At 43.7% G+C, this 18,517-nt stretch overlaps 2 protein-coding genes across 2 annotated transcripts in view; one reads left to right on the top strand and one right to left on the bottom strand.

The window, feature by feature from the left end:
* Window positions 1–5,386: 5,386 nt before the first annotated feature.
* On the top strand, window positions 5,387–12,229 carry dpep1 (dipeptidase 1). Its single transcript, XM_036980653.2, has 10 exons — window positions 5,387–5,631; window positions 6,251–6,377; window positions 6,640–6,772; window positions 7,118–7,268; window positions 7,800–7,869; window positions 8,311–8,487; window positions 9,340–9,424; window positions 10,954–11,029; window positions 11,352–11,487; window positions 11,716–12,229. The coding sequence occupies exons 1-10, from the start codon at window positions 5,504–5,506 to the stop codon at window positions 11,905–11,907; spliced, it is 1,275 nt and encodes a 424-aa protein (XP_036836548.2). The 5' UTR covers window positions 5,387–5,503; the 3' UTR covers window positions 11,908–12,229.
* A 465-nt stretch (window positions 12,230–12,694) lies between these two features.
* The window catches only part of LOC110526308 (putative solute carrier family 22 member 31), a 23,070-nt gene continuing 17,247 nt past the window's right edge, over window positions 12,695–18,517 (bottom strand). The window contains 6 exon segments of the mRNA XM_090238530.1: window positions 12,695–14,966; window positions 15,066–15,154; window positions 15,156–15,199; window positions 15,526–15,740; window positions 15,925–16,033; window positions 18,043–18,188. Of these exon segments, the coding sequence (XP_090094656.1) occupies window positions 14,561–14,966; window positions 15,066–15,154; window positions 15,156–15,199; window positions 15,526–15,740; window positions 15,925–16,033; window positions 18,043–18,188 (1,009 nt within the window). The 3' untranslated portion in view covers window positions 12,695–14,560.

The following is an 18,517-nucleotide window of genomic DNA, read 5'->3' as shown; positions in this document are numbered from 1 at the left end:
CTCCCGAGCCGGCAGAGGAAGATGGTAGTGATGCGGAGAGGGGGGCAACGGAGAACGCGAGCTCCTTTCCACGAGCAAAGCCGGCTCGTTCCAGCCACTGGAGGCAGCAAGAGTGCGAAACTCAATAGAGTAGTCTGTTATGGATCGATTACCTTGACATAGGGAAGACAGGGCCCTGGAAGCCTCCTCCCCAAAAACAGATCGATCAAAAACCCGTATCATCTCCTCCTTAAAGTCCTGATACTGGTTAGTACACTCAGCCCTTGCCTCCCAGATTGCCGTGCCCCACTCACGAGCCCGTCCAATAAGGAGAGATATGACGTAGGCGACACGAGCAGTGCTCCTGGAGTAAGTGTTGGGCTGGAGGGAAAACACAATATCACACTGGGTGAGGAACGAGCGGCATTCAGTGGGCTCCCCAGAGTAACACGGCGGGTTATTGATTCTGGGCTCCGGAGATTCGAAAGCCCTGGAAGTGGCCGGTGGATCGAGGCGGAGATGGTGAACCTGTTCTGTGAGGTTGGAGACTTGGGTGGCCAGGGTCTCAACGGCATGTCGAGCAGCAGACAATTCCTGCTCGTGTCTGCCTAGCATCGCTCCCTGGATCTCGACGGCTGAGTGGAGAGGATCCGGAGTCGCTGGGTCCATTCTTGGTCGGATTCTTCTGTTACGGTGAGTGAATGAGGACCCAAAAGCGAACTAACTTAAACAGAGCTTCTTTAATAACCAAACATAGGTAGGCTCAGATAGACCGGCAGATTCCGACAGGACAGGACAAGGTTACAGCAAACATGACGATAGTCTGGCTCAGGCATGAAACACAACAAACAAGAATCCGACAAGGACAGGAACAAAAACAGAGAGAGATATAGGGGACTAATCAGAGGGAAAAGGGGAACAGGTGGGAGAAGGGGTGACGAGGTAGTCAAGAGGAGACAAGGAACAGCTGGGGGAAAGCGGGGGAGAAAAGGTAACCTAATACGACCAGCAGAGGGAGACAGGGTGAAAGGAAAGGACAGAAAGACACAACATGACAATACATGACAGAAGGTTTGTTCAGCCCTTATGCACAGGCCAGGGATATAAGCAAATCAGATAATCTGCTTTTGGAGATAGTGATAACTCCCTGTCTCTATTAGTGACTTAATTCAATTATCCCCACTGTATGTGTGATATAAAACACTACATTCAACGGGAGGGGATTGGGGTTGCAGGGGGTTCGGACACATGGAAGAATTGTCAAAAAGGTGCAATATTTTCAGTTTTTTATTTAATTTTCACTAGTTAGAGTTTTCTGATGCCCTGTATGATAAAGTATTATCTTATATCATATCTCTAGGTGACTTGATCTCTGCATGCTGGTGTCTCTGGCATCCTGTCATACAATCCTCTCAACTCCATATAAAGCTCTCTTTTCTACTTTCTCTTTATTCTGTCCACTGGGAAAACATTACCCCTCAGCTCCCACCTGGAGTGAGGGTCTGTCACTCATACAACACCATTTAGTCTAGTAGTTTAGTCATGGGAGAGTTGGCCACAGTCACCACAACCAGTCAGAACTGTCCCAGCTTCTCAGGTGTGGATGGAGGACAATAACCATTGAAGGGCTTGAAGGGTTCGTTGAGTCATTATGATTCCACATAACACCATTACCCTTACCAAAGAACACTCAACAAACACTCTTTAAGTGTGTACTAGCGTTATCAAATGCGTGTTTGTATACCAGCCATATCTGTAACAATTAAATATCGGACTAGTTCAATATGAATTTTCTGTGGAAGACGGGGTCGCTCTGGTAGAGTTCACAGGCTTCTGTGGATATACAGTATCTCTGATATTGTTGCATGTTGAAAAGGCACATTTGTGTGGTCGGGCACTGTAAATATGTCAGCTGTGAATGTTTCCTGGTTGGCTTGGCGGATATTAGTTTCCCAGATACAGTGGAGGACATGAGACAAAGCCAAACAGCTGTTTGCACAGTGTCCTCTCCACAACGTCAGAGCGATTGAGAACAAATATTATAAATGGATTTTACTCTGAATGGCTGTTTGACTTTTATTTGTCAGTTCAGCAACATGAAAGGCTTTCCGATAAGGCTCCTTCTAAAAGCCACATTCTACTCGTCTAATAATGGTATGATAACTCAGGCCCTATGGAAAATAAAATATATTTTACTCACATACATGTTCTCAGAAACACACACACACAGGAATTCCTGGGGATGTAGATGAGAAGGGAAACTAAAAAATAAAATAAAAACTAAATTAAAGTCAGTCTCCCAATCAGACCTCAGAACACATTGTGATCACCCAATATCAACATAAAAGTACAAAGTGCCTCACGTTTCATAAACACGAGACAAATGTCTGGGGAATGAGCTGTGTGTGTGTGTGTGTGTGTGTGTGTGTGTGTGTGTGTGTGTGTTGGGCACATAGCCCAGAAATGCGATGTGTAGGTGAGACTACGAGAACAGAGAGAGAGAGAGACTGAGTGTCTTACGTACGTTTAAAGACTGGGCAGAAAGTGTTAGCGATGGCTTTCTTAATTCAGAGTGGGGCTCCAGAAACATGGACATACACAGACCACTCTGCTCAACACGTAAGGGGGCCACAATCATCTGTGAACACAAGTGGTCTAGATGAGCACTTATACAGCCAAGGTTCCACAAGGAACTTGCTATAGGGTACAGATAAAGGCTCTTAATTTGACCAGTTTCACAGTAGGAAAACAATCCTACAACAACAGGAAATGTGAATTATTGTATGGATTATAATTAATGGACATTTATGTAGGGGTTGACAAAGTTTTAGTTAGGACAAATCAAGTCTGACATTTTTAAGTGGAAATTACAAACTTTATAAGCCTTTTTCACCTCGAATACAGTAGAAGTTTGCATTTCCAGCTATAGTCAAATCCAGTGGCGATTTTTGTAAATCTTGTTGGGACAAACAAAAAAATGTTGGGGAATGCATGCCAGCAAAGCCACTACACAACACAACACAAAACTAAACAATATCAACATCAATAATGACATAATTCAACAAGAAGCCATTTGACAGGAAGAACATGATATTTACCTCTTAATGGAAAAAGAAGCTTTAGCATATAAGATAAAAAACAGCCTATAGACTGACTACAAGGGTTATGTACTAGCGTTCAGATATCCCACTGCTATATTGATATACAGAGACCAGATTCACTGCCTGTCATTTGAGAAAAGGATTAACGCTGAAAGCCAAATCATTTGATTTATTGAAAATAACAATTCAAAGCAGAACACATACAATTTGAGTTGTGTACATTGCACCTAGTTAATTATCTAGGAGCTGTATGAATTAATTATCTTTCTCATCAAAGGTTAGAGAGCTACCATGAAGCAGAAGCTGTGCAGAGACAGCATAGCAAAGCAGCATAGTCTGGTTAAATTGTGGCCTAAGAGGGATAAAAGCAAGAATGACAAGAATGTTCCTCTATAATTATAATTTTCACTGAGGGTGCAGAGGTTAACCTTGTGTGAATTGAAGAATTGTGTGTATACTCATGAGCATAAAAAAAACGTTTATATTTTTACTGATGTTTATTTTGTCTTTTTACATATTTTGTCCTTTAGCAGATGCTCTTATCCAGAGCAATTAGCGTTAAGTGCCTTGCTAAACTGCACATTGACACATGTTTCACCTAGTTGGCTCAGGGATTCAAACCAGCAACCTTTTGTTTACTGGCCCAACACTTAACCACTAGGCTACTGTACCTGTTGTCCTGTGATGTAGAAATTCATCCTGAGAGAGACTTTGTCATTTCTTCAAACTATCATCTTTATTTAACATTGATTCATTATTGCAATAATGAGACTAGTCAACCCAACAGTCTTGACTTTTGGGCCCAGTAGCCTAGCCTTTACAGACAATGCAGTTTCTATATAGTTGTCACTAAAGATGCTTATCTGCCTCTGGTGTTGCTTCTCAGATGCAAGAATAAATAGACACAATAAGGGTTTTGTTCTATACAATAGAGTAGAATAAAACTTTATTGTCCATCTAGGATGGACATTTTTCTTTGGCATCACCTTCATTAAAATAATCACATACACTCTCACACATTTAAACCAGTCAGTCCATCATGTTGCATGCACTAACAACACAGAGGACATTAATACATTCAGTCGTAAACGACCACTGTCCCAACTGCACTAGATAGATAAGTACATATATCGATACAATTTACTTTGCATTTAGTTGTCCAACAGCACAAGAAACGAATTAATGTTTGAACCCGTTGTTCTGTTGTTCTGAAGCACCGTTCAGAGGGAAGTCTCTCGACTGAGGGTGTAGAGGGTGGGAGGGGTCGCCAACGACAGCCAGTGTCTTCTTTTTGGTTGCCTTGTGGAACAGAATGCTCAAATACGCCTGTGGTCGACCAATTACTTTTCTGGCTGTGTTTACTATTCTGGTCAGTTTGCTATTGCTCCTCTACGCTCAGATTACCATACCAGACTGTCATATTGAACACGAGGATGCTCTCCACCAAGCTGCTGTACACCCTCTCCAGAACATCCTGGCTGACCCCAAACCCCTTTAATTTCCATTGGCTTGCTTTTACATTTTTTAAATTCCTATTCCTCCAGGCTCTCTTTATCTCAGTTACGCCCACCACATCTTATCTATGGAATGGTAGCTGTAGGTTATTAGGCTCCTCTCCGTTCACACAGACATTTCATAGAACAGAAATGTCTTACTATTGGTTAAGTATATAATCGTTAACTATTAATATCAAACAAATCAGGTAAATATGTCATTTTTCTATCATACCTGTCATATGCAGGTATTGTGACTCAAATATAGATGTATTTATATTTGTGGACGTATAACAGTGACTCCACTCCGAGTAGAGTAGAAGGTTAACCCATCTTATTAAACTTGCACTGACCCCTGATAAACTCCGACCCTCAGCACATATTGTTGATGAGGTGCTCTCTACATATATTTAGAACACATGTTTATAACATTTCTTATTTGAGTGGTCATGCCATCATCGGGCACTTTCCAACGATAATCCACATCTATATCATTACTGGGGTTGTCTTGCTTATGGATTTCAAACTTGAGGGAGTTGTACTGAACGTTACACATTAACCAATATGCTCAACTTCATGTGTTGATTTTACAACCAAAGAGATAATGACAGAGTAGGCATAATAAACTCTCTCAAGTATTTGACCCTGGCCCACAAAGAGACACTTTGGGGACAGAGGAAGAGTTCGGAGGGAACACAGTGAACTGTGAAATCTGAAGAAGCACCAGTCAGACCAAAGTCAAACTAACTTAGTGTAGGCTGAGAAATGTATTGAAACAAGTCAAAATACACTTTTTTGAGTTAGTAACAAACAGGGTTAGAGAGAAAACCATAGTGGCTGTAGTGAACCAGAGGCTGTTGGAGAGGACAAGTCCAGGTCAGGCTGGATCAGATTGTGTGTTAGCTAGGGTGTAGTTTGAGAGAGTAAGAGATGTTGTCTGGAGGTAGTGTATGGGGGACTCTGCTGATACTGTCCTGTGTTCTCAAGCTCTCCTTGACACAGGATGAACACATGAACAACGCACTGAGGCTAATGTCAGAGACACCACTGATTGATGGGTAAGTGACTAACACGTTTGTCTCTCCTCACAAGACCCTAGAATGGGTGATTTTGAATGTTTAAACCAAAATGAATCGTTTATAATTCATTACATCGACATATTTGATTCACACTGTAATGTTAATGGCACAGAAGACGTGCCAATGTAAGGTGTGTATGGTATGTGTAAAGACTGACGCTGGAGATGAGAAGCAGGTACGGGGAGTTGAACATTTAATGAGGAACGGACAGGTAACAGGACAGGGAACAGCGTCAGCACACGGGTAAACAAGGACGTATGACAATCAATGCAGAAGCGGGGAACAGAGCGGGGAACCAGACAGATATAGGGGAGGTAATGACAGAGGGGATTGAGTCCAGGTGAGTCCAATGATCGCTGATGTGTGTGACGGGGGGGGGGGGGGGGGAGGCAGGTATGCGTAATGATGGTGGCAGGAGTGCGTCGTGCTCGGGAGCAGGCGTGACAGTATATGCTTCGCTAAGATTTTGGAGGCTGTTTTTTAACGTTTCAAGATGGTTCTGTCCTAATGTACAGTTAAATAACGGCTGTGTGTTAGCAGCACTGACTGCCCTGCCTGAATAGTATCATGCGTTGATCTCTCTGTCTTGACTCCACAGCCATAATGATCTGCCCTGGCAGTTGAGGATGAAGTTTAACAACCAGCTGAACCAAGTGGATCTGTACACCCTCAACAACACACACACCAACATCCCCAAGATCAGGGAGGGACGACTGGCAGCACAGGTACACACACGCATGCACCCACACAAACTGACAAGGACGCACAAAACGGTGTATGTGAGGGTGGTTGATAATAATACACATATTAAATCAAGGACCCTAGCTTCAGCCGCGGGTCGATTTTTTTCTTCTTGAGTGGATGGTCGGGGGGCCAGAACATAATTACAAATAATTTGTAGACTGCAAATTGACCACAAGAAGCCCGCCAGTTGGGGAACTCTGTATTACGTAATAAACTGATAAAACGTTTACTGTCCACTTGCAGTTCTGGGCAGCATATGTACCATGTGACACTCAGTACAAAGACGCAGCCAGACAAACTCTGGAGCAGATTGACGTTATCCACAGAATGTGCATGAAATACCCAGAAGCCTTCATGTTTGCTACCAGCAGTAAAGGTGAGAGTCATCTACAAAAAAAAGTGGAATCAAAAGTTATACAGTAAGGGCTTTACTCAATATGTAAAGTGAAAGTGTCATAGATTCCACAATGTACATTTAAAGGTCATTTCCAATTGAGCCAACATATGCAGCGTTTACTGTGAATGTAGTCTCCGCCAACACGGGAACATTGCCTTTAAATTTCAAACACACTGTAGAGCTGAACATCCGCGATACAGATTGAATGGAGCCATACATTTGGTTACGAGAATGAAACCCCTTTGGAACACTCAACTGTGAAATACCATAGATAACAGAGTTGCATTCACCCACCTGTATCATCAAGTATTTCTTTTACCACAGATATCGTGGATGCCTTTAGTCAGAACAGGACAGCCAGTCTGATCGGGGTGGAAGGAGGACACTCTTTGGACAGCAGCCTGGGAACCCTGCGTACCATGTACCACCTGGGGGTCCGCTACCTCACCCTCACCCACAGCTGCAACACACCATGGTGAGTAGGCTCTGCTACCCTGCTGACGACAGGGCCACCCTGGTCTGGGGACTAGGTGCCACAGATTATACTTAGTAAGTGACAAGGTGCTCAACATTTTTTTTGTCGTACTTCATAGTTGAGATTCCTAAGCATATCAACGCTTTCCACACCATATGATGCTCTCTCAAAGAGCACATACAGCTAAGATAGAAATGACACAAATGTAAATGAATGAGACACAACAGGTAACAGCTGAAACTGCTTATTAATAGACAACAAAAAAAGACTGTATTTCACTAAATTCTGTGGTGGGGAAAATAGGGGATTCCTGTCGCCACCTGTTTCAGAGGTGTCATATTCTGGGGGGGCCGTCTAAACAGATGGGCCTGCTAATCAAACCATGGCCCTGGACAGACTACAGAGTCTATTGAATCCCTCAGCCCCTCACTGATTCATATCATGTTAGCAGGATATAGGAGCGTGGAAGGGAAAGATCACTTCCAGAAGCTGGCCTGGTGTTTTACTGTGGTTGTGTGTTTTCCCCCCCAGGGCAGATAATTGGCTTGTGGATTCGGGAGCCGAGCCATCGCAGCACAATGGACTGTCTGAGTTTGGCAAGGTTGGTCTATCACACTGAGCCACACACACACACACACACACTGGAAATACCCCACTCATAACAAAGGTCAAATCTATGATACTATTTGGTGCGGCTTTTAGTACTTCTGCTTCTGTCAAAAACATAGGCAATATTCCAAGTAAATATTTTTGTCAAATGAGCAATTCCTCAGAAACTATTGGGTTACCCTCAAAGACTCATTTTCGTCTAGTTTGCCTTTAGATGTTCATTTATGTTATAGCAGTATGATATCACTTGTATAAAACACACTGGATGAGAACAAGTTCATTCCCTTGATCCTAGCTACAAACCATATCATTAGGTTTGATAGGCTGAATGAATCACATAGAATTGTCTCTATAACACCAGTAGGGTGACACAGTAAGAGGGTCATTTCCCCCAGTCCTGGCAGAAACATTCATTTTTTTCTCCACCCGACAGCAACTGATATTTGAGATGAACCGCATTGGGATGTTGATAGACTTGGCCCACGTGTCAGAGAACGTGATGAACCAGGTTCTAGACCTGTCCAAAGCCCCAGTCATCTTCAGTCACTCCTCTGCCTACGCTGTGTGCCCACACAAGAGGAACGTGCCTGATGACGTCCTGAAGAAGGTGGTGAGTGAAGGGGGAAAGGGGCAAGGTGATAGTGGATTACAGAATATATATGAGGGACTTGGTCATTCCTTCTCCTTAGACCTCATCCCTTCCCCGAGGAGGGTGGTGAGTCAGGGGAGAAGGGTGAGAGACGAGGGGATAGAGTATTGGGAGTCGGGTAGTGAGAGGAGAAGGACTAGGAGAGCAGGTAGAGTGAGGGGATTGGAGGGTGAGGTGTATAAAGGAATTGGACCTGAGATTGAGTGGTGAGTGGACGTGATCGGATGAAGGGGTATGTGACGGAGGATAAGGGGAAGAACATGGATTGAGGAAACAGACAGGGAACTGAAAAGGGGTTTAAGAGTGAAAAGGAGGTGTCTGGGAATATAGGCTGAGGGGAGGATGAGAAAGGGAAGGTTGAGGCAAAGAAGAGTAAGCAATAAGACTGAGAAAAAAAACGTGGTAATGTCTACAGTGATATTAAAACTACAAAGATATCAAAAGGAAGTTAGAAAAGCCATCAGATCTTTCCAGTAACTTGGAAAACAGACACAAACTAAAACGTTTTATTACACTATTAAACCCAGCTCACGTCAGAAGCATTTATTGTGAAATACCTCATGCTGACAATAGCTTTACCAACAAGAGTACGGGAAACGTTTGAGCTATTCAGTGGTAAGGGCCCATAAAACTACAGATGAAGGAACATTGTATTTCTATATAGCACCATAAAATGTTAACAACAGAACATAAAAGCCCAACTGACTACACCAACATGGTAGCTACAGTTCTTCATTGTAATGGTTAGTGACTTGAGTTTATAGTTCTGACTTATCATACAGTTTATATGTCTGTGTCCTTTTTTCTCACCAGCAAGACAAAAAAGGAATTGTCATGGTGAACTTTTACAACGACTATGTCACATGCAGCAATACAGCCAACCTATCACAGGTGGCAGGTGAGTAGCTGAGTCATGGTCATCATTTTTATCATTACTTTTTACTCTCCACCAATCACTCACCCAACCTTGTCTCTCAAATTTGTATTATACAGTTTCTTCAGAAAGTATTCATACCCCTTGACTTATTCCTCATTTTGTGTTAGTCTGAATTCAAAATGAATTCAACAAATTATAATTCTCACCCATCTACACACCATACCTCGTAACGACAAAGTGAAAACATGTTTTTATACATTTTTGCAAATGTATAAAAAAATACACTGAAATATCACATTTACATAAATATTCAGACACTTTACTCAGTACTTTGTTGAAGCACCTTTGGCAGCGATTACAGCCTCGAGTCTTGACGCTACAAGCTTGGGACACCTGTATTTGGGGAGTTTCTCACATTCTTCTCTGCAGATCCTCTCAAGCTCTGTCAGGTTGGATGGGGAGCGTCGCTGCACAGCTATTTTCAGATCTCTCCAGAGATGTTCGATCGGGTTCAAGTCTGGGCTCTGGCTGAGCCATTCAAGGACATTGAGACTTGTGGTGAGACTCCTGCGTTGTCTTGCCTGTGTGCTTAGGGTCGTTGTCCTGTTGGAAAGTGAACCTTCGCCCCAGTCTGAGGTCCTGAGCACTCTGGAGCAGATTTTCATCAAAGGTTCTCTCTGTACTTTGCTCCGTTCATCTTTGCCTCGATCTTGACTAGTCTCCCAGTCCCTGCCGCTGAAAAACATCCCCACAGCATGATGCTGCCACCCCCATGCTTCACCGTAGGGATGGTGCCAGGTTTCCTCCAGATGTGACGCTTGGCATTCACGCCAAAGAGTTCAATCTTGGTTTCATCTGACCAGAGCATCTTGTTTTTCATGGTCTGAGTCTTTAGGGGCCTTTTGGCAAATTCCAAGTGGGCTTTCGTGTGGCCACTACCATAAAGACCTGATTGGTGGAGTGCTGCAGAGATGGTTGTTCTTCTGGAAGGTTCTCATCTCCACAGAGGAACTCTGGAGCTCTGTCCATCAGGTTATTGGCCACCTCCCTGACCAAGGCCCTTCTCCCCCAATTGTTCAGTTTGGCCAGCTCTAGAAAGAGTCTTTGTGGTTCCAAACTTCTTTCAGTTAAGAATGTTGGAGGCCACTCTATTCTTGGGGACCTTCATAGCTGCATAAATGTTTTGGTACCCTTCCCCAGATCTGTGCCTCAACACAATCCTGTCTCGGAGCACTACGGACAATTCCTTTGACCTTATGGCTTGGTTTTTGCTCTGACATTCACTGTCAAATAGACAGGTGTGTGCCCTTCCAAATGATGTCCAATCAATTGAATTTACTACAGGTGGACTCCAATCCACTTGTAGAAACATCTCAAGGATGATCAATGGAAACAGGATGCACCTGAGCTCAATTTTGAGTCTGACAGCAAAGAGTCTGAATCAGTTTTAGAATAAAGCTGTAACGTAAAAATAAATTGGAAAAAGGGAAGGGGTCTGAATACTTTCTGACTGCCCTGCATATTCACCTTTCTTTTCATGTTCAATCTAGATCACTTTGACCACATAAAGAATGTGGCTGGACACAGTATCATTGGTTTTGGTGGGGATTATGATGGAGTGGGCAGGTGAGTCGAGTGAATTGACCTGGGAGTTATTCACCTAGTTACAATGAAACACCAATGAACTTGATTGAGCAAAGTGCATTATCTTAAAAGGTGCTAATTGTAATATACCAGTAAAAAAGTATAAAGTCATATGTCTGAGTAGATATAGTAGTAGTATTTTAATAATATATCAAAAGTCATGTGTGAGTAGTGGTAGTAAAATATTTTATACATGTTTTACATGGAAAGAAACTCATTCTGCTGGGGGAGGAGTTCAGAAGAATGGCATAATATTGGCTTCAGTTTGACACACACACCCCTCTCTACCTGTGCTGTCTGTCAGGGTACCGGGGGGGCTGGAGGACGTGTCTAAGTACCCTGCTCTGGTGGCAGAGCTGCTGAGGAGAGGATGGACAGATGTTGAGGTGAAAGCTGCTCTGGGAGACAACCTGCTCAGAGTGTTCAGAGAGGTGGAGCGTGTGAGTACGACAGTAAAAGTGACACACTGACCTCTACAGCTCAGCACCACTCACAACACCACTGTTTCCACAAGATTGACATCAACACACAAGCCTCCATAGATCCATTTAAAAAAGGGCTGATGCAATACAGAATACAGTGCATACACAGAGATTACAGGCATATTTAATGCACTATTTGGTCCAGTGCTTTGTTACCCTCTCTGACTCTGAACTCCTATCTTCCAGGTACGAGACAGCCTGAAGGGTACAGCTCCAGATGATCTGCCCATCCCTTATGAAGAAGTGAAAAACGACTGCAGGACCAGCTACGGCTACCCTGTCCCCAACCCAGACAGTGCTGGGACGATTCTCTCCCTCAGCCCTCTGGCCCTGGTACTAACACTGACTCTGAGTAGCCTGCTCTCCTGGTCTCTATAAGCCCCCTCTACATAGACCATGCTGGGTGTGATGTTATGTCTATGGCAGTAGGCTGCCCAAGGCATAGCTGGACCTTACCACTTGAGTTCTGTGGTCACTTCATCTTTCACAAGTTCTATTGGTGATGTAGTCCATGAACTGTGTTTGAAGGATTTGTACAACGAAATGTTAACATTAGTAAACCAGTAAATTCTTCTGAAACGGTGTTATACACATCACTGTTGACCTTATACCAAGTAAATCCATGACCAGGCAACTTTACATTTTAGGGTTTAAATTGAACGGTTAAATGTGGCCCTCAATAAACAAATAATAAGGAAAATTGTGTAAGCACAAGTATTTTTGGGGTATAATAATAAACATCTAATAACTCTACCATGCTGTCTTACACCTTCCACTGCATTACTGCCTTTTTTACTTCAGTGTTGTACCATGAGCCCTGTGACACAGGAAGTACTAAACTGACTGAAAAGCTTTCAGAGGGGAGTTTATGGTTGAGAGACAACAGTGAGCATCCCAAATAATTGATAGGCTGTTCCAGATGTCATGTTCTGAAGCCCTGACTGAGACAACTGCTGTACCTCTGTCTCCCTTTCCCTGTTCTTATACAGCCCTAGAGTCACGGAACACTGTCCATTGAGCACATTTGACTTCATTTTGAAATACACAAAACAAAAACTCAAGGGCAAGATAGAACAGTGTTTCACTCCTCAACAAAACAGTGTCTATGATCCCATCTGGCTCCATTTTGAGAACGCTGTACAAACAGACATTGTGAACTTGGCAATGGTGTGTTTGGACTTACTCCAAGCCATCTTATTTTATTTACACTGAAATACGTTTCCAATTCTTCAAAATACAAAAATCTGACTTTGTTAAAAACATAACACAAAGTTGAAAGACAAATGGTGGATTTTGTACATTCAATACATTTATAAGAGAACAGCACCGTCTTGTGGTAAGCATTGTATCAGACATATGAAGCACAGGGCAGAACTCAAAACATTTTCAGTTTTGGGCCATTCAAACTTACTGTTAAACGGATTTCATTTTTGAAAAGTGAGGCGAGCAAGCAAATAAAAGTTAAAAATAGAAGTGGATCAGCTTCAGAAAAATACTATAGCAACCTTAGTTCAACACCCAGTGACCTCGTTAAGACCCCATTGATGTCAAAAGCAGAATAGCATTGTTCAAAATGTCCTGACCGGGTCTGTTCGTTTACCATAATCTGAAAGGAAGTTAAGCATCTCTTTACTTGATGCTCGAGGTCACTGTTATTCTATTTATTTATTTATGTGAAGAGGGGCAAACAGTAGATCAACATTGTATGGCCTCAGCTTCCAGATAACTCAATATGAACTTTCGAGAGTCAGTCAAGTTATTCATAGCTGAAAATAATATAATACTTTGTACATGTAATTTAATATAAGTATTTTTTAGAAGGACAGAATATTGTCCGCTGTGGGGAAAAGTTGAGCAGCTGCATTTACATTTTTTCCTAATAAACGTACTGTACAAGGGGCTATGTTCCCATGCAAGCAAAAGAGGGGGATGAAAAAGGAAGAGCGAATGAGTTAGAGTGTAAACATCCTATCCAACAATAACGTAAAACAGTTCCACAGCCAGGCCAAGAAGGGCAACACCTCAAACCACAGTCAAATACCAAAAAGAGCAGTGAAATGTGGTTTAATAGTTGATAAAAATGTATTTAATTAAATTACTTATAGAATGTTAAGTATCATAGCAACTGCCTTCTTTGAACAGGAACAGGAACCGTTTAAGGCAGAGAGATGGACGTGATACAACTAAGCACAATGAGGTAAAGTCCCATTTGAAAGGTTATAATGACTCAGAGTAGAGGTCACATTTCAATCATTTTAACAACTTTGTTCCTGGTGCAAATCATCATGTGACAACATCTCATGTTCTTAAAACACGTCCAACAAGTGGACAGGATGAAATGACCTTTCATTGCTTAGGTCATATTATCAGTGACTGATACTTCATTGAGTCCCCCCAACCCCCCAAAAAATATAACAATTGGCTACAATACATTCCAGTTTGAGCCAAACTGACTTCTATCTGTGAGGTCCCCTCGTTGAGTCACCAATGAGTCAGATTAAGTAACAGTCAGGACCCTGCTCTTTCTCTTTGCAGTCACAGGCACAAGACAGCAGTACTGAAAAGCATGAGTCACCAGTTAAGTGGACAAGCAATGCTTCTCAAGTGAGCCTTAGTGGTTAATAAAGCCATAGCTCCCATGCTGCACAGCCTGGAGAAGAGAGGGCGTTAACACAGTCTTAGAAACAGCAGATCTCAATCAGTACAAAAACAAGCACACACACAGATCGTTTCTGTTGTATTGTTTGAAACACTTGGCACAACAACAAAAAAGACGGACACAGTAAATACACACATCTCCAACTCTCCTCCCCTTCCAAATATCCAAGAAGACCCGTCGTTCAGAGCGATACGAGTCTGGATCACACCGTCTCAGTCTGGTGAAAGGGAACCAGGCAGCTAGCCCAGGATGATACCAGGGAGAGATATCCAGTGGGTTTGAGGTGAGGTCTCTCTGTGGGAGAGGAGGATGGGTGATGGTAGTTAGAGGCTGCTAAGACAAGTCCTCTCTTAGTGCCTCTTCCTCCAGTATTCAGTGTACCTCGCTGTTGGAAGGCAGCAGTGGGGACTGGGAGGGCACAACGATCTTATAGGGTAAATTGTCTTTGATGAGCATCTTCCTGGTGGCGGTGACCAGGCGGGAGTAGTTATCAGGGTTGTACTCGGAGGCTCCACGCCGGGTATAGAGCAGGGGCAGGTTGTCTTCACGGGACAGGAAGAGAGGGGGCAGTCGCTGGCCCTCTCCATCCTTCAGGGAGTCGGGTAGCGGCTTGCGCTTGCTCTCCGGCAGCAGCATGATGGACAGCACCGAGAGGACAGCGAAGGAGGCAAAGCTGACGTGGTGGAGGAAGAAACCCCTGTTGTTCTGGAGCTCCATCATAGGGGAGGCAGCCATCCCCATACAGCCAGACGCAAGCACCAGCCCCAGACAACCACCACTAAGGCAGATGGAGAGAGAGGGTCAGGAGAGATATAGAGTTCACTAACATTGTCAAGGCCACCTGACCCAGCATTCTGAGAGTAGACATAATACTCACCGGACTACGGTGGGCATGACCTCACTGGCGAAGAATGCACTGAGCATGGCCAGGGCCTGGGAGAAGAGGGGCCAGGGCCTGGGAGAAGAGGAGCCCCAGCACAGACAGCACCAACACCAGCACTCCACAAAGATCTAGAGAAGGACAAGGACACGTCTTTCTGATGACTCACTAAACTAGGCAAACTAGGAAACAGGCAATTTAAAAGAAAATTGACCTGAAATAACCTGAAAAAAATCTAATGGCCAATCAGAATCAGAACAGTGACATCGTTATGAATGAGGTCATTGTGGAAAACCATTGGCTAAAGTACGAGGAGAAGAGTTACTAATGAACCATGTACAGGGGAGAGACCGTATGAGACCCTGTATTGGTGCACTTAAAGAAAATGTGTGTATAGAAATAGTAAAGCAACATAGTATCATCATCATAGCACAGAAATAAAGCAAGTTAAACCTACACTGTGTGAGGGCCAGCAGCAGCAGCGAGGACAGGCCGGTGATAATGGCAGACAGAAGCAGGATACCACGGCGACCAAAGAGGTTGACGGACAGGCAGAGGAAGACACATCCCAGAGCTCCAGTCACCACACGCAGGAAGTAACTAAAGTAGAAGTTGTGGGAGTAGCTGTGGAGGTTCCTGATGAAACAGTACTGGATGCCTGTGCCTATGAACCTGGAGGAGGAGGAGAGTTAGGAAAGGTTAGGTCCTTGGCCCAAAACATGAAACTTACTCTGTCCAAACTGTACTGTTAAAAGCAGCTGCGGTAAATGGTAACATTACCATTCCTCGTGGCTGTATTGTTCAGTGGGGGGAGTCATATAGAAGGTCATAAAAGCTGCGTTAGCTCCTAACTCACATAGTAAAGCTAAGGATGAGGCAGTTCCTCCAGATCACTCGGGTGGAATGCAACTCCAGGACTGAGTGGTAGCAAGGCTGGGTATAATCTGGGTACTCTGCATCGATCTCTACTGAGAAGAAAAGGAGAGGGAGGGAGAGAAGGAGAGATATGAGCCTGCATTCACACTGCCAATACCAAAGCCAAAGGGCACTTGACCCAAACGCTGTTCACTTGGTACAAACATATAACCCACATTCCATAGGGAATCTCTCTCCTCAGAACCAGTGCCTACGATTAAATCACACTAAATGGAACCATTCAGTCGGACTAGAAGTTAAGAGCGTTGGGCCAGTAACCGAAATGTCTCTGGTTCGAATCCCTGTGCCGACTAGGTGAAAAATCGACCGGTGTGTCCTTGAGCAAGGCACTTAACCCTGATTGCTCCTGTAAGTCACTCTGGATAAGAGCGTCTGATAAATTACCAAAATATAAAATGTCATGGGTCTTGATTTGGACTAAGGTAATTCCAGTTCGTGATTTAGTACACTACGGTCGCATTGAAATGTCCAACAAACAAAGAGATCTTATCATGACTACCACAGGAGAGCACAGGTGCTGGATGCTCTCACTCATTAAGTGACTGGCTGCCTGTGAAAGAGCTCAGTTGTCTAGATGGCACGGGTAACCAGGCACACTTCTGAACCATCTCAGAAACGTCCAATGCTGCGTGTACCTCAAACAAAGTTCACTAATATTGGATATGAGGGAATGCTGTGAGTGGACTGGATGGGTTGTCTGTTAGGTGTTGCTGTGCTGATTGTGGATAAGTGAAAACCAATAACCTAACGTATGGGGAAACCTGGGCGTTTGGATGTATCGCCCAAAGCATTAGTTTACCTCTCTAACAATGCAGCGACAAGGTTAAGATAAAGATTTTTGGTTTGGGTGCCAGGCAGGTATTAACCCTGCTGAAAGGAAGAGAGTAGGATAGAGAGAGTACAGCTACCACACACACACACACACAGGCAGAATATGCTGCCTAGAGTGTAGCCTGTTTGCCAGGTATCCTTTCTCTCCACTGGCACACCACAGGGGTAACCCAACCAATAATAACCTCACACAATAATAAGGATTAGAGCGACTCATAGGTAACCAACTATAGAGAACCCAGTCATCAACAAATGATTCGCAATACTCTGTGTTAGTTCCCAGAAAGAAGAGTGAATGGGTGTATGAAATGATGTGGGTGTATGAAATGATGTGGGTGTATGAAATTGTGTGGGTGTATGAAATGATGTGGGTGTATGAAATGATGTGGGTGTATGAAATAATGTGGGTGTATGAAATGATGTGGGTGTATGAAATGATGTGGGTGTATGAAATGATGTGGGTGTATGAAATGATGTGGGTGTAGACAAAACAAAAAAAGGGCTTAAAAAAAAGTACCTAAGTCTCTAAGGACAGAAAACCATAGGAACCAATATAAATCTAGTTCAATCAATAATCCCATATAATAAACCATCTCAACCGCACACTCTGTTGAACACCACTGTCACAAATATGTCCTGAAAGCAATAATAGGCCAGCAGTACTCACCATAGTACTGAACATACTATGGTGAGCAGCGCAAAACAAAAAAAAAGTAAAATCAGCTCCAGTGTGAAGCACTGGAGCGAGAGAGGGCTATGTCTTAGCTATAAACTCCAGGCTTTCAGTTGCACTCGTCTGTCAGTCTGGTTTGTTGGTTTATTTGTCAACGCTTCGCAACAATGTTGCTACTAATCCATGCGATCAATGACAAGAGCGGTCCCAACAGATTCAAAACACGACATTGAGCGGTAACACCGGCGATCGATTTAAACACTTTACGAACTAAGCACGGTGAAAATAAACAAGACTTCTGCAAAGAGATACACACAGTCAAAAGTACAGCGTCAACCGACAGCTCTCACAGAGCGGAAGAGTCATTTTCATTTCCTCCTTCCTGACTGCTGATGCGCTCTTAAAAGTGGCAACACACGGTAAAGGCTCCGTGCAGGATTTCGCCGCAACTGATTACACTACCAAAGGCAGCAGACATTATTCATTGACACAGACCAGCTAAAAGGGTCAGGATAGGGTGGGGGATGATGATACCTGAGAGCAGGTTCTCAGCAGGGTAGATGTCCTCCCTGGGATAGACTCTGTTTCTGGTGGAGAAGATCTGGAGACACCTCTTAGCCTGGTGGATCTGACCTGTGGCCAGAAGCCAGCGGGGAGACTCGGGAAACACTGATGGACAACTGAGGGGGATACGAGAAAACAGGAATATAAAAACACACGTCTCTTTCTCCATCCATGACACTCTCTCTACTTCCTGTCCTTCCACAAAAATGCATAATAATTATAACACACATCCCTCTTTCTCTATCCATGCCTTTAGACGTTCTGTCCCATGACATAAACAATATACACTATACCAGGGGTGGGCAAACTTTTTGGTTCGAGGGCCACATCGGCCACATTTTTTGGGGGGACCAATTGTTTGTTCAAGTCAATTTGCGGGGGCCTCCATAGTTGCGCAGCGTTCTAAGGGACTGCATCACAGTGCTTGAGGCGTCATTACAGACCC

This window comes from Oncorhynchus mykiss, chromosome 6 (genome assembly GCF_057628025.1).
Source record: "Oncorhynchus mykiss isolate SJ-2025 chromosome 6, ASM5762802v1, whole genome shotgun sequence".
In the NCBI taxonomy this organism is placed as follows: domain Eukaryota; kingdom Metazoa; phylum Chordata; class Actinopteri; order Salmoniformes; family Salmonidae; genus Oncorhynchus; species Oncorhynchus mykiss.
The sequence above is the reverse complement of the archived record's forward strand: the minus strand, read 5'-3'. Positions and strand labels throughout refer to the sequence as shown.